Here is a 19,080-nt window from a genome sequence, read left to right on the forward strand (position 1 = left end):
AATTTCAATGACTGTTCATTATCATTTATGGTGTCTCCTCACTGTTTTTAAGACCAGGTTAACCTTTTTTTTTTAATCTTTCAACGCCACCAAATAATATTTATCTAGTGCATATAGTCTGAGCAATGGTACACCCAGCAAAACGTTTACTATGAATGAGGAAGACTTGCTTCCTTGTCTTTAAAGAGCATAGTTGGATATGAAGACAAAGAGAAAACTATACAGGTGACCCAAATACATATGCATTTCAATATACAGATATCTGTGCCCACAAAACATATTCCCATGTCATCCTTTACCAGTGGTTCCCACACCTGCCAGTGCATTGAGTGATGTAATGAACTGTGTGATGTAAGGAGCTCTTTAAATTACAGCTTTCAGAGCTTCGTCCCGGACTGGGTGAGAATCTGCTGGGGATACAGCCCAGGAACCTGATTTTCATCCAGCTTCCAGGTCATTTTGATACACAGCCAGGTTTAGAAATCACTGGGCTAGACAGGTCCCAGCTGTGTTTGCAGTGAGCTACGAAAGGGGTAGTGTTCATGAAACCAGGTTTTATGCAGTGAGGGAGAGATGTATTCATATTCTAAGACAATCTTCCAAAGTGGTTTTTTTTTTTTTTGCGGTACGCGGGCCTCTCACTGTTGTGGCCTCTCCCGTTGCGGAGCACAGGCTCCGGACGCGCAGGCCCAGCGGCCATGGCTCACGGGCCCAGCTGCTCCGCGGCATGTGGGATCTTCCCGGACCGGGGCACGAACCCGTGTTCCCTGCATCGGCAGGCGGACTCTCAACCACTGCGCCACCAGGGAAGCCCCCAACGTGTTTTGATAGTGTACCCATTAATAAAACTTTTAAGCAGAGCTCTTCCACCGTACGTGTGTGTGTGTGTGTGTGTGTGTGTGTGTGTGTGTGTGTGTGTGTGTGATGTGTGGATATGGATAGAGAAATAGATTGATTTAGATATACGAATTAGAAACATGTTCTATTGTACTAATTTTACATGTATTATAAAGTGTTCTAAAATAGAAATCTAAAAATATAAGTATGAAACATTTTAAATTTTATGTTATTTATAAATGGTACCACAAACTTTTAAGTTATCATCAACCCTTCTGAGTTGTGGAATTCCCTCTCTTCTCTCAGAATACCTTGTTTGGTTTGAGAGTGAGGAATTAACTTCTTTCTTTCTTATGAAAGGATGGAATGGAAGAAGTTTTAACGTCCCTGAACATGCTCTTCCTCTAAAGAGCGCACCTGCACCCCTCGTCCCTCCTGCCACCTACCTTTGCATTCTTGTACCTTACAGCATGCCTCTGCAGAGTCCTGACCAACCCCGAAGTCTACAGTAGGCTCCGCCATCACTCTCTCTCCCTGGAAATGGTTTTTCCCCATTGGCGACACTTGCACCAATCAGAAACTGCTTTTATTTTCTTGTCTAATAGCTGTTTCCCTCATCAGAGGGTCTGTTTTATTTTATTCTGTGCTAAGCACACTGTCCATCATGGTGCCTGGAAAATAATAGACTCCTGATAAATACTGGTTGAAACAATAAGTAAATGAGTTTCACCTGGTTATAACAAATCAGTGTGAAAATATTTGCAGAACTTCGAAAAAAATCCTAGAGAGCCTTTGAAATGCATGACTAGCGGTGGGATGTGAACCTGAGGAATCTAAAGCTGATGGAAACCTACTGTAATGCTCTAAGGAAGTCAGCACATACTTATGTTTAGATGGTTGATCACTGGAATAAGCTTGGATGTGGAAAATGTACCAAAGAGGTGTTGTAAACCCAAAAGATACAAGAGGTGAGAGAGATTAGGTGTGTATCAGTAAAAGCGATAGGTATAGGCCATGAGTTATATCCACTAGTAGCCTAAATTAAGAATGCTCAAATGAGGAGAGGAGCGAGGGATTATACTTTGAAATAATTTAACTAGAATATAAATTGTTAATCTAATTTTTGTTAAAAAAAAATCCTTTTAAAATGGATTACCTAAATGCAATGAATTGTATCCTGGAATAGGAAAAAGAACATCAGTGAAAAACTGGCATAATTTGAAAGTAGTCAGTAGTTTAGTTAATACAATTGATACTGTACTGATGTTAATTTCTTAGTTTTGACAGAGGTACCATAGTTACATAAGATGTACTGGGGGAACTGGGTGGAAGGTATACAGGAGTTCTCTGTATTATCTTTGCAGTGTTTCTGTAAATCTAAAACTCTTCCAAAATATAAAGTTTATAAAGCACACTGATTATCACACTGTAGGTGAAACACTGTTAAGTTTAGAGAGAGTGACAGGCACAGTGCAGCGAGGCATGTCTCCTCGCATGGGTGTCCCCGTGATGGGCACTGCTTCAACCCAGCCATGTGCAGAGCAAGGCACGTTCTTTATGCAGAGGGTTTGCTAAGGAAAGTTATTTGTCCTTCCACTGAATTGGCTTCTTTGAGGCCACTAGGGGTCTCTGATGACAACTGAAATGACTGTTTGGAAGCATTTTAAAAAGTGGACCAAAGAAAAAAAAGGAATTGCCTGGCAGTCCAGTGGTTAGGACTCCACACTTCCACGGCAGTGGGCACGGGTTCAATCCCTGGTCGGGGAACTAAGATCCTGCAAGCCGTGTGGTGCAGCCAAAATAATAGTAATAATTTTTAAAATAAAATAAAAAGTGGAAATTTTAGAGAATTACATTAAGAAAGTATTTTTTTATATTCCTCTCGGGATAGGGGAAGACAATGTACACTGTACACCAACATATAAATGATGAAATATATGAAGAAGAGGAATTGATTTCAAGCATTTGACAATTCCATCAAATTTCCAAATATCCCTAAAGATTTTGTTATACAATTAAGATTCAAAGAAACACTAAAAATGTCTCTCTTTATAGTCCCCTGATAAAAATTCCTTTTAGATGACAAAATACTACAATTTACTTACCAAATTTTAAAAGACATGCTAAAGAAATCAACAAACTCAAAAGTATACCATCATCAATACATACATTTTCCTAGATGTGTTTGTTGACAGAACCCAGATCTTGGTTTCTAAACACCATTCTCTAATAAAAGGAATCAGAGCTCCTTGGAGAAATGGTTGATTTCCAGGCCTAGGGCAGGGGAAATACAAGATGAACTTGGAACATACTGTGATGGCAGAAAGTAATGAAGTGCCCCCAAGGGATGGACGCTTATTCAAAGGACACTGGAGACAGCGTGAGGGAGTTCCCCAAAGCCTAAGCCAGAACAAATTAAAATAAAAGAATAATAGTATTGGGTTATAGTCCATAGAATAAATTAAACATCCATGAGTCCATACTGATATAAGTAATTAAATAAATAACTATATGGAGGAGAAGGGCCAGCTCTTCTTTTTTTTTTTGCGGTACACGGGCCTCTCACTGTTGTGGCCTCTCCCGCTGTGGAGCACAGGCTCCGGACGCGCAGGCTCAGCGGCCATGGCTCACGGGCCCAGCCGCTCCGCGGCATGTAGGATCTTCCCGGACCGGGGCACGAACCCGTGTCCCCTGCATCGGCAGGCGGACCCTCAACCACTGCGCCACCCAGGAAGCCCACCAGCTCTTTTTTTTTAGTAGAATTCCAATTAATAAATGTAGAAGGAATGAGGGAAATAGAAAATCACCGTTAGGCAAACATCACAGTAATAATTATTGCAAGCAAGAACAATCAATGGCTGTCAAGATCAGTAGATAAAAGTGTGCTGAGAAACAGGATATTTGAATGGTCTTGGGGAATCTCCCCACAAGATATCTACTAATTACACAGCGAAAACAGTGACAACCCCCTTTATCAAAAGATCAAGGTAAGCATCACTCGTAATTAGACACATCAGCATTATGTACCTCTTGATATGATGCACTGAGAAGGGCACAACATCACCTTTGTGGTATTCTTGTCAAAAGTGCAGAGCCGCAACCTCATCATGACAAGACATAAGTGAATAAAAATGAGACACAGTACAAAAAAAACTGACCAGTACTCCTCAAAACTAAGGAGGTCATGGGGGATAAAGAAATACTAGGGTTAGGACTTCCCTGGTGGCCCAGTGATTAAGAATCCGCCTGCTGATGCAGGGGACACGGGTTCGAGCCCTGGTCCGGGAAGATCCTACGTGCCGTGGGGCAACTAAGCCCATGCGCCACAACTACTGAGCCTGGGCTCTGGAGCCCCCGTGCCACAACTACTGAGCCCACGTACCACAACTACTGAAGCCTGTGCACCTAGAGCCCGTGCTCTGCAGCAGGAGAAGCCACTGCACTGAGAAGCCCACGCACCACGATGAAGAAGAGTAGCCCCGCTCGCCGAAACTAGAGAAAGCCCGCACACAGCAACGAAGACCCAATGCAGCCAAAAATAAATAAATAAATTTATTAAAAAGAAAAAAATGCTAGGGTACTGTCACAGATTGGCAGAGACTAAGAAACATGACAACTAATGCATTGTGGGATCCCCGATCAGAAAAAGAACATTCTTGGGAAAACCAGTGCAATTCAAATAATGTCTATAGATTAGTTAATACTATTGTATCCAAGTTAACTTCCTGGTTTTGTTAATAGTGCCAAAGTTGCGTAAGATGTTAAGTTTAGGGCAAGCTGCTAAAGGATATACAGGAACTCTCTGTACTGTGTTTGCAACTTTTCTGTTATCCTAAAACTATTTCACAATGAAAAGTAAAAAATAAAGTGTTCAATCTTCTTTCTTCTGAAAACGAGCTCACAGAACAGAGAGTACAGTGCAAGCCCCTTAAAAGTTTTTTTTTTCGGGCTGTTTTCCCACTTGTCATCAAGGATCAGCCTGTGGATTACTGGCAACGTTAAGTATCTGTTGTTACTCCTCAAGTAACATCTGGTCAGTCTGGCTGTGGGTGACCAGATGGAGAAATGCTGAGCGTGAGATCGTGTTGGCAGTGCTAAGGTAGAGAGAATCGACAGTGAAGGCACACTTCTCATAGAAACTCTAATTGTTTAAACTGCTAGAGCACTTGGTATTACTACCAGTGTGAAGCTGAATCAGTCATGTGCCCCATGTAGACATTAATGTAAAATGACCAGCATTGTAAACTATATGCAGTGCTTGATGCAGGGATCATACGTCATTCTGACAAGTATTGTGATCCTAATAGGCATCAGAAATACCTTGTGTTAAAGAAGCTTGGTCTAGGGCTTCCCTGGTGGCGCAGTGGTTGAGAGTCCGCCTGCCGATGCAGGGGACACGGGTTCCTGCCCCGGTCCGGGAAGATCCCACATGGCGCAGAACGGCTGGGCCTGTGAGCCATGGCCGCTGAGCCTGCGCGTCCGGAGCCTGTGCTCCACAACGGGAGAGGCCACAACAGTGAGAGGCCTGCGTAACGCAAAAAGAAAAAAAAAGAAGAAGCTTGGTCTAGTTATTTTCCTCTGGGGAATTAACTAGTTGGGGTGGAGTGGGAGGGTAGGGAGGTGGGAATAATATCGTTGTTTGATCCTGTCTTGCTGTTTTGGAAACATGCACCCGCTCTAATTTCCCACACATGGGCTTAAATGCCATCCACTCATTCCAGGGTCCCCTGGGTCCCTGCCTTTCTCCTGACACTTGGCTGACACATGTTATCTTTGTACATGCTTTTATGACTCTTCTGTATATTTGCCCTAGTTCTCCTTTAGGTTCTTATCTCTTTGAGGACAAAGACCAGACGCTCTGTCTCATTTGCATGTTTTACAATGTCTATTCGATGATGTGTCCTCAGGGAGCCACCATTGAAAGACCAAAATAACAAAGTATTGCATTCACTTACAATTTTTTTAAAAATAAATTTATTTATTTATTTATTTGGCTACATTGGGTCTTCGTTGCTGTGCGCGTGCTTTCTCTTGTTGTGGCGAGCAGGGACTACTCTTCATTGCGGTGTGTGGGCTTCTCATTGCGGTGGCTTCTCTTGGTGCAGAGCACGGGCTCTAGGCACGCAGGCTTCAGTACTTGTGGCACACGGGCTCAGTAGTTGTGGCTTGCAGGCTCTAGAGCCCAGGCTCAGTAGTTGTGGCACACAGGCTTAGTTGCCTGTGGCATGTGGGATCTTCCCAGACCAGGAATTGAACCCGTGTCCCTTGCATTGGCAGGCGGATTCTTAACCACTGCACCACAAGAAAAGTCCCTACAATTTTCTACCTTTTTCTAATTACTGAGAAAAATTTTTAGTCACTTGCACATAAGTAAAATGATAATATATGATAATTTAAAGTGTACAGAGTTAGGGGAATGTAAGGGAACATTTAAATGTAATAATAAATATCAGAAATTTTCCTTCCCCCAAAGTGAGATTATATTCAGCAGGACAATAAAACTTATAAATTGTTTTTAAAATTTCAGTTTAGAGACCATGAGAAAAAATTTAGAAAATTTAAAAGGCCTACTCTTGCTCTAATTTAACATAGAATTGAACTCTCTTAAATTATTTTTAAAGTAAGATTTTTTTTTTTTTTTTTTTTTTTTTTTTCCCAGTACATGGGCCTCTCACTGTGTGGCCTCTCCCGTTGCGGAGCACAGGCTCCGGACGCGCAGGCTCAGCGGCCATGGCTCAAGGGCCCAGCCGCTCCACGGCGTGTGGTATCTTCCCGTACCGGGGCACGAACCCGTGTCCCCTGCATCGGCAGGCGGACTCTCAACCACTGCGCCACCAGGGAAGCCCTAAAGTAAGATTTTTTTCACTGTTTTGTTCCCTTATAAATGCAAATAATCCTAGTAGGATAACTTCCATTCTGCCAACATTTTTTGAGAGACTAATATGTCTTAGCCCCTATACCAGGTGCCAGGCTTACAAAACTTAAACACCTGATTTTGAGTCACACCTACTATAGATGATCTAGGAAATAGAATTTTGGAAGGAGAAAGGAGATAATGCAAAAAAAAAAAAAAGCAGTGTAGAGGTGGAGCTTGGTTAACCTTAAGAGATAAAGGGTGAGGATGTGGAGAAATTAGAACCTTTGTGCACTATTGGTGAGGCTGTAAAATGCTGCAGCCACTATGGAAAACAGTATAGTCGCTCCTCAAGAAATTAAAAATAGAACTACCATGAGCTTCCCTGGTGACGCAGTGGTTGAGAATCTGCCTGCCAATGCAGGGGACACGGGTTCGAGCCCTGGTCTGGGAAGATCCCACATGCCGCGGAGCAGCTAGGCCTGTGAGCCACAACTACTGAGCCTGCGCGTCTGGAGCTTCTGCTCCGCAACAAGAGAGGCCATGACAGTGAGAGGTCCATGCACCGCGATGAAGAGCGGCCCCCGCTCGCCGCAACTAGAGAAAGCCCACGCACAGAAACGAAGACCCAACACAGCCAAAAATAAATAAATTTTAAAAAATTTAAAAAAGAACACAAATAACAAATGTTGGCGAGGAGGTGGAGAAAAGGGAACCCTCCTACACTGTTGGTGGGAATGTAAATGGGTGCAGCCACTGTGGAGAACAGTATGGCGGTTTCTCAAAAAACTAAAAACAGAACTACCATATGACCCAGTAATTCCACTCCTGGGGATATATCCAAAAGAAACAAAAGTAGTAATTTGAAAAGATACACGTATCCCAATGTTCATAGCAGCATTATTTACAACTGCCAAGGTGTCAACAGATGAATGGCTAAAGAAGATGTGTGTGTGTGTGTGTGTGTGTGTGTGTGTGTGTGTGTGTAATACTACTCAGCCATACAAAAGAATGAAAATTTGCCCTTTGCAGCAACATGGATGGACTTGGAGGGCATTATGCTAAGTGAAATAAGTCAGACAGAGAAAGACAAACCTTCCACAAATATTATTATCACTTATATGTGGAATCTAAAAAAGACAACAAACTAGTGAATAAAACAAAAAAGAAGCAGACTCACCGATACAGAGAACAAACAAGTGTTTACCAGTGGGGAGAGGGAAGCGGGGAGGGGCAATGCGAGGGTAGAGGGAAAATAAGGGTTATTATGGGATTATATAAAATCATGTGTGTGAAACTTTTGAAAGTTGTAAAAGACTATAGAATTTAAAGAATCTTTCATTCAAAAAAAAAAAAGTTCCATGTGTCATAGCATATGGAACCAAGACCCAGTATTTCTGCTACCCTGATTTCACTTAAATTATGAATGTAATTCCCTTTGGGGGGCCATTTTGAGACCCTAATCACAATTTAATAGTTTTTCCCATGGGAAGGTATCACCCCAGTTCTGAAGTGACATGCAGATGAACTCGTGTCATACAGTGTTTTTAAGCTGGAGACTTGTAACTTTTACACTTTAGATTTCAATGGTTAGTCAACAGGTTAGGGTAGGACACACACCAAAAATTAACCCAATAGTCAAAAGCAGATCGTCTTCTAGAATGAATATAAGCATTGTGTGGCATTTTCAGTACACACCCCCCCCTTACATTTTGAATGTTACAAGCAAAAAGCATTCTGTGTTCTTACTTTTGTTTATACAATCTCTCCATATCTCAATTTCCTCATTTCTAAGTGAGTTAATAGTTGCCAGATATTATATAATTGAAAATATGAATTTTAATTGTGTAAACAAATTTTTATATTCTTAACAGGTTTTTATATAATTGCTTTCTGATTTTAACATATTTCCCACGTAGCTTATGCGCAGTGTGGAAGTTTCTCTTCTGTTTGAGTTAGATCATTCTGAGTTTATACATCTTGTGAATTTTGCAAATTCACTGGAAAAACAAATCTGAAGTAATGTGCAGAAATCCATCATCACTTTTGGAAAAGCAGTTGGGAATACATCTCTTACTGATAGCAGGGGAGATGACATTCATGTCTTAAGAAATTAAGGCAATCATTCTTATTTCATTAACAGTGTTGTTGATCATATGCTTAACAGAACTGAGGCCACATTTTAGCCTTGCATCTGAGAGTGATACCGCCGATCAAGAAGACTTGGATGCAGAAGATGACCATGAAGAACAGCCTTCAAATCAAACTGTCCGAAGACCTCATGTGGTCCTTGAAGATGCTGTGGCCACCTCAGGGGTGAGCACACTCAGTTCTACTGTATCCCACGACTCCCAGAGTGCTCACCGATCGCTGAATGTACAGCTTGGAAGGATGAAAATAGAAACAAATAGGTAAGTCCTATTCTGACATGGGTGGGTTCTTTTTTCTTACTTTTATATAAGTGCCTGTGTTTGGGGTCTACTTTAAAGATTGGTCTGCAGAATATACAAAATATTATTCCTTTATCCCATTCATATAAACTTGATTTAATGCTTTATTCATTAAAATGAGAGATTTATTGGTCTCTTTAGTCAAATACGTTTTCTGCTTCTACCAGTTCAGTCCTTCAGCAGCTCTTCTTTGATCACTGCTTTATCTCCAAGTGCACTGAGATTTTCAGAGTAACTTAGTTGTAACCTCATAGACTCTCTGGGATGCAGACTCAGAGCAGCGTGTACCATCCAACAGATAGCTGAGAGACAGGCAGAGAGTTTTTGTTCTTGAGAGCCTATGATTTGGAATATCAGGTTCTTTCAGGAGAGGAAGAGCTCTGTTCTGGAGGAGATAAAATGAATGGTTCAAAAGCTTTTCATTTTAAAACTTTGAAAGGATGATCTGTTGACCACATTTGTGATTCTGCTTTATTTTTAATATGCTGTATCATATCTGGAGTTTAATTTTTCTTTGAGAATTTGATAACACAGAACCCACATGATCAGGTTATTAAATGAACAGTAAATATTTCCTGTCCTTCACAGATGTTGGCACAGTTCAAGGTCTGAATCTTTATGATTTATAGCTTCCTGTGCTGGTTACAGTTGACATGTGGGCAACTGACTTTATGACTTTGGGTTTTGACAGGGAAAACTATTTTTTTTGGAGTGAATCAATAAATGTGGTTCAAATATTTAGCAACCTTAGTTGAAAATCCAAGTTGTTCACTGGGGAGATAAAACCATTTTATTTTTAGTCATAAGTTCAGGTTTTTGATAAGCTTGAATACCAAGCTTGTATGAGTAGTACAAACCTCATCCTGTATTTAGAAACATGAATTTTAGTTGCATGATTAAGTGAATCTATACATATCTTCTATGATTTACATACACAAATCTTTCTGAATAAAGGGAAAGTGGCTTTCTGACTTCCTTATCCCAGTCTTGTTCTCTGAAACCCAGCTCTTTACTTCGCATCTCTGTTGCTTAGTGGAAAAGAACGGGAGCCTTTTCTAAGACTTCATCGAAATCTTCCTGCTCTTCTCAAGTAATAGTCCCATTAGGATGCTCCATCCATTATAGTAGCCGTCGACTTCAGTCTCTTCTCTTCAGTTTACTGTCTGTCGCTCAGTCCTGGAGTTGCTTTTTCATACCCTTCTCTGATCCTCGGAGGAGGAAAGTGCACTCGTAACTGTTTGGGTCCAGCCACCCAACCCTGCCCTGCCCATGCCGTCCAGACAGTAGAGCTACTTTATTTACCAGTGAGCTGGTGCATTTGCTCCTCTGGCCCCTGAACCTTCCGTCTACGTATCCTGGCTTATGTCACTAGAACGTGTCTCTCCTGAGTGCAGTCTTTTCCTTCTCTCCTCAGTCCATTTGCGTTACCCTGACTTACACCCCGTCCCCGCCATCTGTCCACCATGCTCGATCCATCTGTAGTCCCTGAGGGCTGCCTTTCTCCGGCTGCTTTCTTCAGGTCTTCACATCTCTTTTCTGAGGGTCTTAAGCTAGCTGAGGGCCTGCTTCCCACGTCTGCCCGCAAGACTGACCACATTTCTTTACTACATTAGTATGTTGTTAACAGTTCTTACAAGGGCCCACTCATTTGTTTTTTCTCTGTGTATTTACACATGTATCTGTGAAATCTATATGGTTGTTGGCCTCCTTTTTTCTTTTTCTAGTAGGATCTCCCACAGCTCCATCACCCCCAGAAAAGTGAGACCAGGTACAACATTCACTTCACTTAGGATTTAAAGAAAGGGCAGCTGCTTCTGTCCAAGTGCTGATCAAGGGCTGGTCATGTCTATATTGGTCCTTGTAGCTTTCAGTGGAATATTCCTTGCTATACATATATAGATGTACGTATATTGCAAAATAAATTGAGGAAATGTTAGTGTGATTTTAGGAAAGCTTGTAAACCCTCGGGCTAGAAATCTTAAGCTTATATTTAGGATAATCACTGATAAAGATACATCAAGTTTATCCAGCTCTTGATGATTGGATCATCGATAATACTAAATGGCAGAAAATAACAAAATAGCTTTAGAATGTATGCTTTACTTAAAGTATACGCTTACAGAAAACGTTCTGACAATAATTTGCTTCACACAAGGAGTCGGGACAGTACTGCAGAGGTAGTTAAAATCGAACTCATTTCCCTTTCCTGCAATTCTGGAATTACCCGTCAACCCAGCTTCCCACCCACACCCATCTGAGTTAAAAAATTGATCTCATGGCTGATCCTTGGCAAACGTCTCTGGAACAGAGAGGCAGTCATTTGCCTTGGTTTCAAAGGATTTCCCTACTAACTGAAGACAAAGTAAAAATAAAACTGATGGACTGGATGGATATGCCTTTAAAATAAATAATTTTGAGAGCTGGATGTGGGACAAATGAGGTGGCCTGTCAGTGCTTTGCTTCCAATGTTACGTTCTGGCTTTTAAGATAAAAAGGAAATATATAGTCTAGGTAAACATGGGTTAAATTCTAGAAAATTTCACTTGTGTTCTTTGAGAAAAACATAAGAATATGCTGTCACTATTCCATACACGTAAATTAGCAAGAAAGACAAAAATATATACCAGACCAAAAAGTTGCCAACTTAAAAAAATTCATAATGAGCTTGCTATCCATTTCTTTGAATATCATTCGTATTAGAGTAGATAAAAGTCTCCCTTAATCCTCTGCTTCCCTCTTGCTTTCAGTTCCTACTGCTTAATCCACCTATTGTACACTGTTTACTCTGCAGTTGTGCAATTGTCTTTAAACACGCTGTCTTCCTGGAACCACTTTCTGTCTGCCTCTCATTGTGTTTTCCTTTTGTCTCACCTCTGCTACCTACTCTACTGTGACCCTTTCTCGCACCTAATGGCCTCACGTGTCTCTGTTGTGTGGAAAAGGGGTGGAGCCTGGGGGTCAGGGAAAAAAACCCTATTAAGCCTTGGATGGCCTCTTTTCCGGGGCCTGAGGCGGCAGCAGGGAACAAAACAGCCCTTCTTAAAGGCCAGGCACTGTGCTTGGCACTTTACCTATACTGTCTCATTTAGTGCTCACAGCAATCCTTTCAGGAAGTTCTACTTTTCCTTTTGACAAATGAGAAAACTGAAGCCCAGAGGCATTAAGTCATTTGTCAAGGTTAACACAGGAAGTGGGTGGCTGAACCAGGATACAAGGCCCAGGGCTGCCTTCTGTCGGGCTGGGCTGTCTTCAGACCATGTCAGCTGAAGCAGAAACAAACTTTTGGAATGGAATCTGGCCCTGAGTTAAATCTGTCACTACTCAGAAAGTAAAATAAATACAGCTTGCTAAGAGCTATAGGGCATGCAACAATGTACCTTGATGATCTTATAAATAATTATGTATCTTAAATTGTTATAATTCTGAATCCAAGTTACTTGAAGATGGTTTTCTAAAAAATCAGAACATCTCTCTTCACAACCTGGAATGTTTTCCCAGAAAACTGTGTTGAGAATGGTGAGTGGGTTACCACTTGGCTCTCAGTTGTATAGTGAACCTTTCATGCGTAAGAACTATGTGTAATAATATTTCTCCTTGTTTCTTTGGAGAATGCATCAGATGCCAACTGGAAACTGAATGTACCAGGAACACAGCTATCCTTTCACCCACTTCACTGCTCCCCTTAGAAGGAGAGAAATAACAGTAACAACCACAACAACGCAAGCAACCACCATTAACATTGATTGAGGATTTATTATATGCCAGGTACTATAGGTGACTTCACCTATAGTTACTTCTCAGATTTTCATAGTTTAAAAAAAGTGACTACCTTTCTGCTTTGCATTGCCTGTTGTATTACCCATATTGACACACTGTTTTTGATGAGGGGCCATACATGTAAAATATAGGTCTGTTAATATCATATATAAACTTTTTTGCCATTTACGGTCATAAAAAGAAACAGAACAACAGCTCTGAAGATTTTGGCAGACAACTGGGGGTGGAAGTTTTAAATTCTTGTCTGGAAACACGCCTTCTAGAGCTTCGCTGCTCAACCTGGGGGTCTGTGGACCAGCAACATGAGTATCAGCTGGGAGCTCATTAGAAATGCAGAAGCTCAGAGGTCCCTCCCCCTAACGCTCCCCAGCCCCAGGCTACTGGATCAGAATCTGCATTTTAATACAATCCCAGGGGTGCCTGTGTTCATGACAGCTTGAGAAGCCCTTGCCTAGGAGATCACTCTATGACTGCTCTAGCTTTATTATCCTGTCAACCAATATAATTTCCTTCCGCAGATTACTGGAAGAATTGGTTCAGAAAGAGAAAGAATTACAAGCACTTCTTCATCAAGCTATTGAAGAAAAAGACCAAGAAATTAAGCACCTGAAGCTTAAGTCCCAACCAATAGGTGAATAGCTGAAAATTTTAAAGTAATACTGTTCAATCAGGCTGCCACAAAAAGCTAGGAAGCCAAAAAAAAAAAAGCTAGGAAGCCAACAGGTAGCTTTATGTCATGGCTTAATCAGCATCTGTCACTTGTACCACAACTACAAGCAGAAGTTGCCTTAAAAAAAGTTCTTAATTGTAGCAAGCTATCATTTCTTATAAGTGCAGTAAAAATAAGATGATTCATAATCACTGTTTCCTGAGATTATGTATTATTGAAGTAAGTAGGGCTCTCCATTTTTTGGTCCTTATTTCTTTTTAAGATTCCACAATGAAATTACTAGAATAAAATAATATTTTTTGTCATTTTGCATTTGTATTCTGTGTTTTCTAGTGTTCCCACCCCCCTTATAACTTGACAAGGCTTAAACAGGATCAAGATACAGTAATAAAAAGTCATAAGTTGGATACACCTTAAACTAATACAATGTTATATGTCAATTTTATCTCAATTTTTTAAAAAAGTCAGATGGAACTTTGACGAAATCTATTCTGTGAGAAATTGGGTATGAAAGATAATCTTTAGACAATCTTATTTAGCCTGTTTAGAGGAAAATAAAGTTCATATTTTTTTTCTTCAGATATATGGTCCTTCCATATTATTGCAAATAGTGGAAAAAGAGATTATTATAATTATATGGCGCTCTGCTAATCATGCTCATCTTTGTTGCATGAAAAACACACAGTACAATTCTGGTGTACCATTTTATTCTACGAAGCTATAAAATTGATATGAAACTATAAGGTGGGAGTATCATTAATTATTGTCACTGACTCTCCATTTACTGGTATAGTAAGCAGTGTTAAAGAGTTTTATTTATATGATCATGTAGACTACCAATCTCAATGGTTTCTATTAATTATACTCTGATAGACAAAAATCTTTTAAAGTATCAATAAATGTTGACCAGGAGGGTCTCAGATGACCTCTGTTAGCTGAAGCTAAGAACGTCCTTCCCTCCTCCCAATGCTGTTCTAGATATTCCTGGGTTGCCTGCGTGTCACCTGAATTCTCCTGGCGCAAATACTGAAGATTCCGAACTTACTGAATGGCTGAGAGAAAATGGAGCCGATGAAGACACTATAAGTCGGGTAAAGAAAACATTCTGTGGGACAAGCATTCTTTCACTTTGTTTCATAATGTTGAGTGCCTACTATGTGCTAGGCACAGGGGGTACACTGGTGAGAAATGCAGACCCAACCCTGCCCTCACAGACCAGGGTAGGCAGATGATCATCAAATAATCCCATAGGTACAAGTGTAATTATGTCCTGGTCAATTCTGTGAAGGAAAGGTTATCAAGTGTTACGAGACAGAGGGAGGGAGACGCTGGGGAAGGTTTTTGGAGATGACCAGTGAGCTGAAGTCTGAAGGAATATGTAGGAATACACTATCTGTGTGGGTGTTCTGGGGTGGGGGGCAGATGAGAAGGGAAAACTATTTGGGGGTAGAGGTGCAGAATGTGCAGGGCAGGTGAAAGCTCTGTGGTCCAGAACTCCTAAGGATTTTTATGTTTTTGAGTTGAAAATAAAGAGTAGGACAAAAAAAAAAGAGTAGGAAAAATCAAGACAGAACTGAAAGAAAAAAGTTCTTCTGTTTCTGATTCTTTCTCTTGTGTGTTAACTTTTTAATTCTCTTGTGACATTCTTAGACTCCACTGGCAGCAGCTGTTTACTGCTACTTAATAAACTAGACGAGTTAGTGAACTTATGGCAGAAACAGACACTTTCTATATAAACTATATTATGTCTATAAGAACCTAATTCATCTCTGCTCCCTGTGGGGAGCTTTTGTAGTCAGCATGAATAGCATTTCTTTATGTTTTAAGATTACATAATATGTATACACATATATACATAGTAAGAGGTTATATTTTTATTATTTTATAGAAAGAGCCTCAGTACAATATTACATTGATTTCAGTTTTATATTTAAATTTTTTAAACAACTAAGAATAAAGATGTATTTCTCTTGACTTGATAATTTATTGGACCACTAAATAAAAATGTAGGGTCTCCTTAGAAATCTGCATAACAAATTAAATAAATTTAAAGGACTCTCTTACCTATGGGAAATAATGTATCCAATCAAGTTCATCAAAATATTTTTCCCTCTAACTTAGGTTCAAGTCAAAATTAAGGAGTAGTAATTGATGATCCACTAAATCACTGCCCTTCTTAAAAGATTTAGAATTAAAAGCTTCACTTAAATTCAGGACTCTGATTTCGTAGTAAGTATTGGAAAGTATCTTTTATAAGAAATTAAGTGGAAGCAACACTTTTTATCCACTGGAGAAAAATAAAGCTACAAAGCAGTAAACCCTGAATAAAAACATTATCTTCTAAGCAGCAGGTGTAATTACAAGCAAGTCTTATCTATTCATCAGAAGACCAATCAGAAATTCTGTGTTGCTTGTAATCTTTTTGCTCCTGGAAGGCATATGGATGTATTTCTTTGTAATTATTTTGTAATAGGGGGACCTTTTTTCTAATAATTCCAAAAGATCGTGTCTTTCGTGGATTTGCTTTTAGATTTTTTTTTCGTTCTTGCCAATGTTTACATTATGGCTGGTTTGCTACTTATTGAAAGTACATAAAACATCTTACTTTTGTGCATATTTTACTTTCTCCACAGTTTTTGGCCGAGGATTATTCACTAGCAGATGTTCTCTACTACGTTACACGTGACGATTTAAAATGCCTGAGACTAAGGTACCACTTTGCTTTCTGTTCAGTCTTCATCGTGATGGAAAGAGCACTGGGCTGAGATCAAGAAGCCTGGGTCCCTTCCGTCCTGGGTCGCTACCTAGCTCTAACTAGCTCTACAGTCCTGGGTGAAGCTCTCCAGTTCTCAGCTGCTCTGAGAAACCTGAGTTAGTTGTAGCAGGCTATTATTGGGAGCTCTAATAAGCAATGTGTCTATATCAGTAAATGCAGAGTGAGCTGGAAGACTTTTCTTGATAACACATCAGATGAAGAGCATACAGATATTCTAAAGCTGCCTTAAACAAATGCTCCAATTTGGTTCGTGATTGCATCATGCTTAATAGAAATAGCAGGATGAGGTACTGATTTGCCATCCAAATACCTGCTATAATCTGATAGTTTCTTATAATAATTTGTTTTTTCCATCAGGCCAAGCACATACATAATGATTACTCTGACCCACCTCTAGAAAGACACATTTCAAAAGTGCAGAACGTCTAAAATGACACTTTGGGCCCTGGTAGTCTGTGGGAGTGGAAAGGAAAGGCATGGAGGGATGAGGAGAAAATATATACAAAAAGAATACATAATGAGTGATAAGACTTTGGGATCTTCATGTTCTGATCAGAGCCACTGAAGACTAGGAAGTCACTTTCATATTTCAAGGGCATTGTTTCAAATGAAGTGATCTCTTCACCATGTTCTTGTCTTTAAACAGGGGAGGGATGCTGTGTACACTGTGGAAAGCCATCACTGACTTTCGAGACAAACAGACTTGACTGTCGCTCAATTTGTTTCCAACTTTCCTTGGAGATTCTAAAAACGAATACAGACCTGATCTTCTAGGCGAGGGAGAATCGAAGGGAGAGGAGAAAGAAGCTGCACTTTAAATCCAGTATTTGTTTACTCGTGTTAGAAAAAACAGAACAGACAAAATACACTGAAATTTCCTAACTGCTTCTATTTCTATGATTCATAAGGACTCTTTGTAAGGACTCTCAAAATAATCCTAAACACTGCGATGTTTGGGATTACTTTAGTCTGAACATTTTTATGGAAATATTGTTAATTCAGCGGCTATAGCACTTCAGCCAAATGTTTATTTCACACGAAACAGATAGAACATTTCATGTGATTGTGCATCACTGGAACAAAACCAAAATGTGACCATAACTTTTTAGGCTTATGTGTGTTTGTAATATGCCCTAATAATTTGAGTAGAAATGCGTGATTTTGATTATTGTATAAAGTTTATGGGTTTTTTTTTAAGTGTGCAGAATCTGAGAGCAATGGTTTTTACTTACCTGTATTAATTGTAATATTGACTATATTTTGTAACTTAAGTTTCCGGTCTAGAGTACATTTGTTTGAGTCATTTATGTACTACTGAACTGTACCAGTTGCACCTGCCTGAATCCTAGTAACGTTAGCTTGTTCTAAAGCTACCCCTTGTGTCATATTTACTCTAAAAAGTAAAAAGACTCTCGACGTACTGTTTTGATAAATTCTAAAGAATTCGTGTTTTGTTTTGGCAATCTAGATAATTACTGTGTCAAAATTCTAACCATTTCTTCATCTCTAATGTTAAATAGAATCTGTCTTCCCTTCAAGTAGTCAAAGAACAACTGACGTCCAAGTTATTCCTCAGGGCTACAGAGTGGTAAAAGAGAGAACGTGGAAAAACAGAATAAAAGAAAGTCAGTGTCTTTTTCTCGAGGCCCCAAGTTACCATGGATGACTACTGTGTACCTCAAAGGGGCTGCAAATAGCATCCCAGTGGAGAACACTGCATTTTCTATTCCCTTAATTTTAGTTCTCATATTTGAGGGAAATATTTTTATTTTAAGCTGGATACATATTATATTTTATAAGCCTGCCCATGTGAATAGGATGAAGTCTGAAGCTCCTAGGTGGATGAATGACATAAACAAATTTCTTAAATACAGAGGAACCTGTTTATTATGCAAGATAGAAATATCAGAGCTGTATCATGATTTGATCCATACAGAACAGTCTTTGATAAAACAGGAGGCATCTTTATTTCTATGTAAAAATCAGCATACTATATATATATATATTTTTTAATATTCATTTATTTATTTGGTTGCATTAGGTTGTAGTTGTGGCAGGTGGGCTCCTTAGTTGCGGCTCCAGGGCTCCTTTAGTTGTGGCTTGCCAGCTCCTTAGTTGCGGCTCACAGTCTCCTTAGTTGTGGCATGCGAACTCTAAGTTGTGGGATGCGTGTGGGATCTAGTTCCCTGATCAGGGATCGAACCCAGGCCCCCTGCATTGGGAGCACAGAGTCTTATCTGCTGTGCCACCAGGGAAGTCCCATCAGCATACAATATAATTTTTGTATATTGCATTAGAGTATGCAAAAAGTTCTCACCGATATGTCCTCATTTGATACTTGCAACAACATAGGTGCATCTTCTTCTTACATCCCAATCCTGAGGACAGATAGTTGCCTCCTGTGTCCTGTGGGGAAATCTCAAAGAGGTGAGGTATAAATTAAATGATATATCATTTCACTCATATTGAAACACAGGGTAACTTCTTTATTAAGCCACAGTTCATATCCCCACCTGTAATGGTAAAGTGCTTTTTTTAGACCGTATATAGGATCATGCTACCCATCTTGAGCCGACTCTTTAATGATGTAATCTCCCCTTGGGATCTTCCTCTTACCCTATATCTATGGGCAAATATTCCACTCTCCCTACATGGTTCATAATACATTCCCAGACTACCATCACTAGGTTTTTTTAATTCTTGTTTTTGTTTGTCT

The 19,080-nt window shown here is 39.9% G+C and overlaps 1 protein-coding gene across 2 annotated transcripts in view; it reads left to right on the forward strand.

Annotated features, from left to right (window-relative positions):
- MAP3K5 (mitogen-activated protein kinase kinase kinase 5) overlaps window positions 1-17,797 on the forward strand; it is a 212,873-nt gene extending 195,076 nt beyond the window's left edge. For both annotated transcript variants that reach the window (XM_060029910.1, XM_060029911.1), the window contains 5 exons: window positions 8,859-9,102; window positions 13,437-13,549; window positions 14,567-14,679; window positions 16,222-16,298; window positions 17,011-17,797. In XM_060029910.1, the coding sequence (XP_059885893.1) occupies window positions 8,859-9,102; window positions 13,437-13,549; window positions 14,567-14,679; window positions 16,222-16,298; window positions 17,011-17,071 (608 nt within the window). In that variant the 3' untranslated portion in view covers window positions 17,072-17,797. The remainder of the gene's footprint in view (window positions 1-8,858; window positions 9,103-13,436; window positions 13,550-14,566; window positions 14,680-16,221; window positions 16,299-17,010) is intronic.
- The last annotated feature ends 1,283 nt before the right edge of the window (window positions 17,798-19,080 follow it).

Source organism: Delphinus delphis, chromosome 14 (assembly GCF_949987515.2).
Source record: "Delphinus delphis chromosome 14, mDelDel1.2, whole genome shotgun sequence".
NCBI classification, from domain to species: Eukaryota; Metazoa; Chordata; class Mammalia; order Artiodactyla; family Delphinidae; genus Delphinus; species Delphinus delphis.